This window comes from Pinus tabuliformis, chromosome 9 (genome assembly GCF_031772625.1).
Source record: "Pinus tabuliformis cultivar Carrire ecotype Pingquan chromosome 9, CPIR1, whole genome shotgun sequence".
Lineage (NCBI taxonomy): Eukaryota > Viridiplantae > Streptophyta > Pinopsida > Pinales > Pinaceae > Pinus > Pinus tabuliformis.
The window spans coordinates 722,132,127-722,144,392 of NC_142307.1; the positions used below are offsets into that span (position 1 = coordinate 722,132,127).

A 12,266-nucleotide genomic window follows, 5' to 3' on the forward strand; every position below is an offset into this window, starting at 1 on the left:
CTCGCAAGCGTTCGATTCTAGTTCACCTGACGGAACCTCCCATGTTTATCGGTGGCGAACCCCACCTATATATTTTCATTTTATATCGATTGTGTTACGGCCCAAAACTAATCGATTTCGTTGGCGGTTTTCCTGAAGTTTCCACAGAGAGCCGCAATCCAATCGCAGTCGTAAATAGACAGCCAACCCATTGCGGAAATAGAAGGAAGAAAGCTCGCTAACGTATAAAACATCGGCAAGAGAAAATGTCGACACCGGTTGTAACTACCTACCCTCTGGAAAACTACAGATTGGGTTCCAAAGATCCCAATATGGAGAAAGACACCTCTGTTCCAGACAGGCTTGCTAGAATGAAGGTCAAGTAAGTAAATGCTTCAATTCCGACTCTCTTGTTTTGACTAAAAGTGAAAAGTGATCATGATTACCTCGATAGTTGGTTTTAACATAATCTAAACTCTTTTTTCTGGACATTGATCTGTTATGGTTCCCACGCACGGTTACCAAACCAGAAAAATTATATCCTCCTAATTAGCCCTCCTGAACCGTAACTGGCTTGGACTAGGGTTTACGGTTTTATTTTTAACAGGTTGTTATACTTTGTTGTTTTATTATGTTGATGTATATGAAATTCCGTTTGCACACTCTATTCATGTACCTTTTTTTATAGCCACCAGTGGCGGCTCTTATATATTGAATTAAATTTAAAATATTGAATGGCGAAGGCCGAACAGGTCAATGATGACCCAAAAGTGTTGAAGATATTGGAAGGCGTTGTGCACCCGAAGTCTTCCCCTGGTTCCCCTCTCTATAAAGATATTTACCCAAACAGCCAGCAATCTCGGCTTCTTATGTGAAAAAGATATATACGCGACTGCACGCAACAACCTTTCTCATCCCTCTACTCCGCTGTAAAAGTCTCCCATGATATTCTTTTTTGTTTGCTTGCATTATTATATCATCTACCTGATGATAGACGGGTTATTTTAATTAGACTTCAAATTGGTTTGCCATGTTTTTTTCAGTGGTCCATCTCGATATGATTAATATTGTATCTATCAATTTCACATATTAAATATCGACCAGATAAAAAGAGTCCGTCGAATTTTATTAAATAATGGCGCTACCTTTGTATGAGCAGGCAGAATCCCCACTAAAATCTATTTACTATCGACCAATGATTATTGATGGGTTTGATTTTAAAAAAAAATAACACACCTTAAATTATAATTATTATAAAACATTGGTACAACTTAACACACAAGTGGGCTCCACTCCAAGTCTCTGAGGCGCCACTTTTGCGATGATATCTGGGTTTTTTCAGAGCGCGATGATGTCTGGGTTACAGGGGTTTCGGAGCGCTTAATTGTGGGATCCTTTAATTTTTTCCGCAGCTACAGGTTAGTGGCACTGTGGGATCCTTTAATTTTTTTCGCAGATACATGTCACTGGAGGAGGCCTTTAATTTTTTTTTTGTAGCTAGAGGTTCGACTGTTTACACGTATGGTTATTTGAAGCTTTTTATGCTTACTTGGAAGCGTCCTCATTTTGGGTTGCTGTCCCCACAGTGGACAAATCATTCCCATCACACTGTTATAATTTTAATAGTCGTTTCATTTAAGCAAGTATATCCTTACATGAGAATAGGGCTACTACTCCGTGCGAACCATGAGAATACGGCTACTACTCTGTACGAATCAAGCTGTCCATATCACCATGTCCCTAAAGATAAATATCTTGATATTTTGGATGTCATGGCTGTTGTGGTTTTCAAATTGGAAATTTCAAAAAAATGTGATGATAAAAGTATATATTATTATTCAGATTAGCCAAAATTAATTTTTGAATCTTAATCAGGAGAGTCAATCAGAACTTGTGGAACATACATCAAAATACTATGTGAGAGGCTAATGTGCTTTCCTTTTTAGTGGAAGGTTAATGAAAGAATATGAAATAGATATGATGCGAAAGAAATAATATTAATATAGAGATTGAGATTTAGGTGTCATTCACAATGTTGCTCACGGACCAGATGTAATCTTGAGAAGTATTTAGGATACCCTCTATTTGTATGGTGTAGAACTCGAGATAGATAATTTAGAGATGTGTAAGTTGTCTTAAACCCTTTGTCCCATTAAGGGTGCATGTAGAATTATATTATTCTTTAGATCAACCAAAAATAAATTTGAATAGTATGGGAGTCAACTAGAATTTGTGGAACACACGAAAACAGTATGTTGAAATGTTGAAAGGGAGTTGTCATTCACAAAGTTGCTAAAGGACTATGTAATTTTGAGATTCCTTTAGGATACCCACTACTTGTATGGTGTAGAACTAGTAATATAGTCAACCTATGAATGCATGGAGTTGTCTTTAACCCTTTGTCTCACTAAGTGGACATGTAGGACTACAGAAACATTTAATTGTCTAAGATGTTCCGACATTGAACATAATTTGGCATTTCCATGGAGGATGTGAAGATGGCTCTATGGTTAACCAAATATATCAATTCAATTACGTTGAGAGTCTCAGTATTATGGATACCTCAACATGTACAGGTGGTCTTGAAACCAACCCACAAGAATCCTTTATGATACTTGATAGGTAATAAGAATATCCGTAATATTTCAATAGGGATTCTATCTCCATTTTGTAGCTATGCCATATATAAATCAATGGGTATCAGAAATGTTTTTGTTGTTGTGTGTGCATAGAAGTACATAGGAATGAATATTCTCCAAGGTTGGATCGAATGAAGTCCACTTTTCATTGAAATTAGCAAAAGAAATGTTATTTTTAGATAAATAAAGTCTCGAGAGCCATTGTGTCCTATGTCACCTATAATAGTGAGCGGGTTGGTTTTCGTTAATAGAGATTCTTGAGCACATTGTCACCTTCGTAGTTAGGCTATTAAATTCATTTTACCACATTTAATGTATCATTTTGAATTAAATCTCTAAGTGAATTATATCCATACAATGCTAAAAGTATTCTTCATACACAAGCATAAAGATTAAACTTTAAAAAGAGCACAAAAAGAAAGGGAAAAAATTTCAACACATAATATTCTATTCGACATTCCCTTCCACTTCAAGGGCATGCTCATATAATGTTCATGAATGACCAAGAAATGGTAGTTCTTTGGGAATCAAAGGACGATCCAGTAGTAGCAAAATTTTGGGAGTGCCAAAGCAACTCATATAACCTAAAAGTAACTCAAGAAAAAGTCATGCTTCATATTCTTAGTAGTCTTAATTGCGAATCCAATAACTAGTTGAGTAGAATTAGGGATGTGCTCCATTGAGACTCTCTACGAGCACGTAGACTTTCATTCATTAGTGTAAACGTCTTGGAATAAATTTGTAAGCTTGTAAATTATGAAATTTTCCAAAATTCTAATAGAAGTGTGCCAAAGGGTTGGAGTATTAAGGCATCCAATAGGGTTCAGTTCTTGTTGTGGTTTGCCTGATGCCAATGAAAATTTTAAAGGAGGGATGAGGTTGTTGATGTTAATAGGTCAAGAAGGTACGTTTTTATACACCTAAGTGTTTAGGCATGTAGAAGTTTCCTTAGTAACCCTTAAACTTAGTAATTATTTTAATAATTAAATTGATTAAATTTTATATGAAGGAGTGAGTTAATTTAATGAAATTTGAAGGTTTTTTGCATTAGTGAATTCAGTGAACCTCAATTGTTGGTATAAAGTGATGTTGAAATCTAATCTCAACCATTAATCACTTTGGAGATTATAATTATGGATATGATCAATAGCTCAAACTTATAAAAAGAAGGGTATGCTAAGGGTTAAATCACATCTCAAGCACAAGACATAGTCTGAGTGAGATCTCAATGATTGGGGGGAGACATAATTTAATTAAAGTTTGCTTATTCCTTTTGTACTTTAAAATCCTTCTCGTGTGATTTTCACATATATCTATAATCCATAGTGGATCTTTCACATATGTGAACTAAATGTGAGCATGGTGCACAACTTCAAAATAATATGATAAATAAGTTATATAATAACTTTTTAAATAATAGAAGAACCTCCCTCAAATCGCTCAATGCATTCATGTATCCAATTCACATCTACCCTTAATAACACCTACATGACCTCTATATATGCCTATTCACTCATTACACGTGTTCTTTCATTCGATCAATCACTAGTACATGTATTTACCCCATTACATATACATTTAACCACATATATGCTTTCATTGGGTATATATTGTGTATTCTTCAGCCCCTAATATATGCCTCTCTTGGGGTCATATAATAGTATCTTCATTCAAAACTATTTGTTTGGAAAGTTTTCTAGTAAAGTAACTTACATGTAATGAAACCAAGTAATAGGATTTCCTTAAATTCATGTTTTCATGCTGCCATGAATGCTGATCCATCCATTCAAATTCAATTCTTTTCAATGTTAATACTTGATCACTAGTAGTTGCATGGTTTTATTTCCTTTCATTCCACATGTAATTGTTATGGCTTCTCCAAATTGTTGTAGTAGGTATTCAATCATATTAATTTTTTGTATAATGGTTTTGTCATGTTTTCTATGAATATTGTTGATTATTCCATCCTCTTCCTTGATAATGTTGATGTCAATTTTTTTGTCTTCCTTGAAAAATTTCTTGGTAATAAGGGTGTTGATATGGTTTCACCCATGATGGTTTCTTTTTTTCATTTTTCACATCCATGTCATCCATATTATTTTTAGAGGCATGAAATTGTCTATCTTTTTCACTTGGTATTTAGTACTACCTACCTTTGAAATAATCACATTATATTTTATTTTCATATTTTCAACTTGATATCAACTTGAATTATTTTCTACTCACCTTACAAAATTTTGTCTTTTTTCTCTTTTTTTTGAAGTTAAAATGCAATGCCATTAATCGAATCCTTATGTATTTCCTTAATTTTGGATTTCATTTCTATTTTTATCTCAATGATATTTTGGGTTTCTTTAACTTGTCAAGTATTTTGCTAGTATTCCCTTCAATTGTTTTGTTATTATCTCTATCCCTATTCTTTTATTAAAACTCATGTAGACACTTTTTCGTAATTTTAACATCATTTATAAGTTCTTGATTATGCTTATGAAACCTTTTGATTTTACCATTTCTTTTTAATTTTTAGTTCTTCCCATAATGAATTCTTTCCCCACTTTCCTTTGTCAATATTTTCTTGCCTCAATTTATGAACCTCCTTTACCAGTGATTCATTAAAGGCTTGTACCTTGTACATCTTAACATATTTACTTTTGGTTTCTTATTTCTTAATTTTGAATTTATGCATCTCTTGCAGTGTTGTATTGTTGATTCATTTAGCAAAGAGGAGATAATATAATTCTTCCCATTAGTATTTTCATCAAGACTAGCCTCTTACATAGAAACCCCATCCCAAAAACAACTTTGTACCAAAAGGAAGTTGAGAATTATAATTCTATTTTTAGAAAATTAATTGTATTTTGTGAAATCCAATGCATGATTGAGACTAAGAGAAATATTAAAAATAGATCCTTGCTAAAAGTGTAATGAAAAGAAAGTTTTAATTATTTTCTAATTTAGGAGTTTGTGCAATAGATCTCAGAGAGGGCAGCTGGAGGATATATTTAATGGTGTCTTCAATTTATTATTATAGGAGGTGAGGGTTTCACTCTTAGTAAAGATTAATGATCTCAAAGATATTCTCAAGAATGTTGCAAATTTGTCCACAGATATATAAGACTTGGAAACTAACAACAGAAAGTATGTCAAGGCTAAGCTAATGATATTGTATGTCATGAGAGACCATTTGACCCCTTATCTATTTGAGACGAATACGAAAATAAAGACGTTTGATTCCTTGGTTAGTTTTCTCAATCATAATATAAATATGAAGATAAGTGTTATCACTTAAGAAACAATTTCTAAATTGTTCACATCGGCTTGATTGTAAAGGTTAGGTGTTAGTCCGAGTTCAGTTTTTTTTCCCATCTTTACTTTAGTGTCTAAGTCCTAGGAGTCTTGGTGGTATGGTTAAATAAAGGTCAACAATCCGTTCTCATTCATCACAGGTCCCATAACTCACGTAGATCCCATGTATCAAATTTGTTTCTAGGTTCTTATGCGCTACGAAACTATTTAGGAGTTTTCGTAGCGCACAAACCAAGTCTAGGTGTTTTTGTAGTGCAAAATCCAGATTTTGCACTGGCTGCACTACGAAATCGGGAATTCATGCAGATCCATTACAAATCTCATCTAGTTTTCATATCTGTCAAAATCCGTTATTGTTACATCATCAGTTTTCATTCCACACACTTTGCCTATTACATTCAACCGCTTATCATCATCATTAAGGTCGTTAAATGTCTTGGTACGCTCAGATTGCAAGTTTCAAAAAGAGGCCAAATATTCACAGTCATAATTATGATTGTGTTCATTGCATGAGGAACAAAATGGAAAACATTCAAGTTGAATTTTTTGAACATCAAGCGAGGCAACTATCAAGCGAAGCAGTGATCGAAGATTGAGATAGTACCAGTCTTTCAAATTTTCATTCCGCTGAAGTTTCATGGAGGGGTCTGCAGGAAGAAAGGATCACAGGTCAGGAAAATGTCTAAGGAATGAACTTGAGGGTTTAGATATCCTCCTAAAGAAAGATGAAGTCAAACACGCCTTCAAATAGGTTGGCTGCTGGAGGTTTTGCAAAAAAGTTCAAGGAGGCCATATGCAAGTCACCAAGGAATTTGCTTTAAATTTCACGGGACTGAATTCGAAAGTTGGGGTGCTCGAATTTCCCATCTCTCCAGAAGTTATATCTGTAGTCACTGAGATTCAAAGGTGACAGGAAAGATGGTTTAAAAATTTCAAGTTTGATATGACCCCTTATAAAGAATTTCTGAAGTTGGAGTTCATCGATTCAGACTTAAACAAGTCTGTGCCCAGGAGTTTTGTCAAAGACTCATATGCCAATTTAATTACTTGCATACAGAGGTACTTCACCTGTGAGGGAAGGTATCATAAGGGGTATTCATATCACTTCAAGCTTCTGCTGCATTTCACAGGAAAGATATCTCTTGATTTGCCTTTCTACTTATTTCGTAGCCTAGGCAAAATGTGCGATAAAGTTTAGTTAAAGAAGGAAGCCTGTGAGACCTCATTGTTTCATCAAGGCTTAGTCAAATTGATCATTTTGCATGAGCTCTAGAAAGTAGATAGGGAATGGTCTATGTTTATGTTTATGTCTAGTTTCAAAAATGAAACTGGCGTCAGCCCTCAGGCTACAAAGAGTTCTCCACTGGCAGTTAGTAATCGTGCAGAAACGAGATCGAGGAGATTCGTAAAACTGAAAGCTAGGAAACAGGTAAAGGAGCCCACCAGACCATTATTAATTCAAGGCACACCTCTAAAGTCATAGAAAGAGAAAGCTCAAAGCAAAGAAGGAATACACGAGCAGTCTTCAGGTGATGCAGTTCAAAGAAGAATAACCAGGAGCCAGTTAACTAAAGAAAAAGGCAAGACAGTGGTGATTGAGGAAAGCCCAGTTTCAAAGGGAAGTCTGAATGACTTGCTTCAAGCTATTGATATTGAGGAGTCTCCTCTGGTTCAAGCAGACTTGATAGAATCAGGTAAAGACAAAACCCAGAAGACCAAAGCCTTTAAAAAGCTCAAATTTGATAATCAGGTTTCTAAATTTGTCTTTATGCCAAGAAGACCTGTGACGAGGCATTCAAAAGAGGTACCTCTAGATTTATGTGAAACAGAGGAGGTAGCAAAAACCCATGAAGAACCTCAAGAGGAATATAGTGTTGAAGAGTTGAAGAAGAAGCTGGAATTAACAAACCTTGAAATTGCTAAACTGAAAAAAGCCTCAAGGAAACATGCAATCAAGGAAGCCCATTTTAATAAAATGGAGGCTCTGTGGGAAGACAAAACAATTTCAATACCTGAGGTGGTCAACTGTCATGCACAATACCATACCTAGTCAATCCCTGCAATAAAGGAAGCAAAATTCATCAGAAAGGTTAATATGAGACTGAGAGCTGGGATCAGAATTATGAAGAGGCAAATCGAGGATTTGAAGATACAACTAGGACAGCGGGAAGGATTTCCTTAGCTAAGGAAAATCACACAGCAAGTAAGGTTAAGTCCTAAATTTTGATGATTTACCTTTTTGAAGTTTTCCTTGAAGAATGGTGCCTCTACATTCAGTTTTGAACAATTTTAGGGCAGATGAAAAGGACATTTCAAAATAAAGAAGCTCAAGACAATCAAATTTTGGCATTAAAAACTATGTTTTTGTGATTACAGAGTAGTTTTGTAGCGCGCTGCGAAACCGCTGAAGATGATGCCTAATACACAGCAGTTTCGTAGCGCTTTACGAAACTGCTGTAGCTGCATATTTTGATGAAGTTGACCAAATTTTAGGGACAAAAGGGAAATGTTTTTGAAAAGGAGTTTTTGGAGAAAGATCATTTACACAATACAAGCATCCAGCAAGGGCAAAACGAGCAAAGGAAAAGCATATATGAACCATAAGCCATTTGTTATAAAAGTGATCAAAGCTAGTATTGTTCATCATACTTCAGGCAGCATTAAAGAGGTTTTATCTTCATACAGGTGCATGGGAAAGGTCTACAGTGCATTGAAAACATGATAGTCCAAAACATTTTTGTGTAATCAAAGAAGAATAGTAGGGATAATTGATTTCAAATATCCTTGTGGAGACCAAAAGCAGAAAAATAGGGGCAGTTTCCTACTTTCCAGGAGCAATTAAGAGATGAGACATTGAGGGCCAACAAGCAGTTTCAAACATCCACCAAAGCTAAACTGAAGAAGGCCATCTGTCAGAGAACGAATTTGGATTGTATTTAATGCTACTACCAACATGATGAAGAGTTAGAATCCTAATTGTTTTAGGTATCTAAAAACTGCTAGTTAGCAGTCAGTTGCATTTATTAGTTAGTTTTAAGTGTTAATAGGTGTCATCATAGGAATAATTTAAGTTCCCCTCATGCTGGAGGAGGAATCTCAGTCATGTAAAAAAATCTATATATAGTAGAAGAGCTAATGTACAAAGGGTTGGAAAATTATTCAGAAAAGCTCTCATATTTGGCTTTATGTAAAGACTCTGTTTTTAGTAATGCAGTACTTTGGCTTTGCTTCTCAGGAATCAAAAGGAATTTGATGCTTTGAATGCCTTGTATTGTTCTCTTCCTATTATCTACAGTGGTATGAATGTGCGATTACTTAGAAATCACTAACAGTGCTCTAATTTCCTTCATGCATTTGTAAATTGTGTTGGTCCTTTGTGTTTCTGGTGTATTCTACATGCATTGAGTTCTAAATGCCCTGAATTCTATGTAGAGCTAACCTTATTGTCAATACTAAAGCATATCTGACTCCGTAAACCCAATGGATACTTTCTAATTGTGTTTCCACCACTCACATTTTTACATGTGTTTCGCAAGAGTTAGCCATCTTACTCGCAATCAAGAATCATTAATCCTTTGAGAGATCCCTCTCAGGTTGAGGAGGCTAAGCCTCAGCCAAAAGAAGGTTTGAAATAGTTACTTAAGGTCTACCTGATCAGCAACCTATCAGGAACTGATTTTGAGATAACAATAAGATTGTGTAAAAAACTCATATCCATGCAAGTTATTAGGTTAGACACAATCATCAATTACCTTGTGAAGGTCAACAAATTCTTAATCATTTTGCAATCATTTGTAATAACGTTGTAGATTCATATTTATTGAAACGACACCCAATGGTCTTTTACCTTAATGGGAAAATTTTATAGGTATTTTCCCTTGGGAAAAACGTTTTGACTTGATAGGCTTTGGGATGATAGTTTGTATAAGGATACTGAGATGGAGTCAAATAAAAACAAGAAGGGTGTTAACGAGAACCTAGCTCTAATTTATTAGTCAAATAAGGGTACAAGTAAATGACCCAATCAGGGTAAGGAAAAGAGTGAGGAGTTAGGAAAGGAATTGATCAAAATATAGTGTCTTATTTATTGTAAGAAAAATCCTTATACATCACAGTGTTTAGGGAAGGGTAAAAAAAATTAACAACAAATGAAGATAGTGGTATTTATAAAAATTCAGATGAATGAGTTCATTACAAAAATCGAGAAGGATTCTCGATGATATCTTGCCTTTCTACTAGCATAATTCCAAGGGACATGTGGTATGCGGGAAACGGGGCATCTCAACATATTACATCAACCTAGAAATTATTTTCTAGTTTGAAGAAAAAAGGCTTAGCAGTACAGGTTGAGGTTGGTGATGATTCCAAGTATCCAGCAAATAGAGTTGGCACTATTCCCTTCTAGCTCAAATTAGGAAATCACAGTATTCATATTGAAACGTCACATCATAGCCATTGTCACACATCTAACTAACACTGAGCATATTTTGATTGACACCTTCCACATAGAACACATTTTATGCTTTTGTCCTTTGATCAATACTGACCACTCCTTTTCCCTTGATTGTTGCAAGATCGTTGTTTCCAAAAGTGACATTGCCTCCACTGTCTTTTTCTTTCAGTGACAAAAAATTGCTTTTGTCCCCAATCATATGTTTGGAACAACCACTATTCATATACCATTTGTTCTTCTTATTATGAGCCGATATGGCGAGCCAACATGGCATGCTATTTTTTGTCTTTGGTTTCTAGCTTCCTTTATCCTTTTGGATATGCTTGTGTCCGTCATTTTGATACTCAGACAAGTATTCAAACTTGCTTCTACACTCAATGGACTTGTGCCCAAAATTATTACACTTGAAGCATTCGACTTCACTTAGTAGGGGAGAGAACACATTATGATTCCTAAGTGAGGCATCATGAGAATTAGGAGTCTGTGTGATATCTGAGATTTCCATCGCTTTTAACTTTGACTCTTCTATAATCAATAGATTTGTGTCCGAAGATATGACACTTATAACAATGACCATAAATAAAATAGGGATTCCTATTGTTAAAATAATTATGAGATTGAGCAGGAAAATACCTTCGTCGATTGAATAATTGGTTCATTTTCCATTTACGGTATCCTCTTTGTTTAGTTGATCTCTTGTCTGCATGAAGCCTTTCATGATGTCTTTTTCCTAAGACTTTGTGGTTCTTGAACTCTTGCGAACTTGAATTTTATCTTCTTCCCAATAGAATATTCTTGTGTCTTAGAGTATCCCACTCAAGTTCTGATTCCTAAGGACCTTTGAAAATTAAGGATATGATTTAGTCTTCTTGTCCCTTCAACAAATTTCTCATTTAGACCATTTTTGGTCTTTTATTCATGAAAATTACTTCTTAGGGGTATAACCTTTGCTTCAAGACACTGACAATTTTCTTCCCATTCTTGAATCATATCTTGAAGCACCTCTTCCTTTCTTTTGGAATCCTCCAGCGCAAATTTCAAAGACAAAAATCATCTTTGCATACTTTTGAGGTCGTTTCCCTTTTTATGTTGAGCAACCCTTATTTCAGTTTCTTGTTTTCATCTTCTAGTATCTCATGGTTTCCTTGTTCTCCTTTCAGCAGAATGGCTCAACTATCCTTTCTCTTGATAACTTCTTCAAGATTTTCTTTCTGATAGGTGAACTCCTCATTATCATAGTTATATATTCCTTCTTCTGCAAACTACGGCTATTCCTTTAGCTGCTTATTTTTCTTCCTTTCTTTCTTCAACTCATTAAGGGAACTCATGAGTTCCCCATCAATACATACCACTCCTTCCTCTTCTCCTCTTCAGATTCCATAATACCTTAATGTCTCATTTTCTGATGAGTCTTCAAAGTCTAATTCTGGTGTTGAGTTATCCTCTTTGGAATAAAAGTCCTTCTTGTAGGGTTTCTTCTTTTGATATGTCTCACACATATTTCTAAATTTTAGGTCTTCTTCTCTTTCGACCTTTTTTTTGTAAGGGAATTTGGAAGAGAAATGTCATACTCTTCCACAATCAAAAGACTTAAAGGGAAACTTCCGTTTATATTTTCCTGAGCCACGCTTCAATTTTTTGACTGTTGAGCCACCTCCTGATCATACTCATTGTTGGAGATGTCTTGATGAACATTGTGCTACTTTCCATTACTGGATACTTTGAATGTCTCTTCCTTCAATTTATATTTCTCCATTGCTACTTTCATATCCTAGGTTTTCAGAGTACCATGTAGCTGATCCATTTTGAGATCTTAGAAATTTCATCAATAAATGATAATTTAGCATTAAATCTCATAGGTAGAGACCTCAATACTTTCTGAACTATCA

General features: G+C 35.0%; 1 protein-coding gene across 1 annotated transcript in view; it reads left to right on the forward strand.

Moving 5' to 3' along the window:
- The first annotated feature begins 245 nt into the window (after window positions 1–245).
- Window positions 246–12,266, forward strand: part of LOC149150718 (pre-mRNA cleavage factor Im 25 kDa subunit 2-like) — a 42,916-nt gene continuing 30,895 nt past the window's right edge. Inside the window, exon 1 of the mRNA XM_089442917.1 lies at window positions 246–361. Coding sequence (XP_089299043.1) covers window positions 246–361 — 116 coding nt within the window. The remainder of the gene's footprint in view (window positions 362–12,266) is intronic.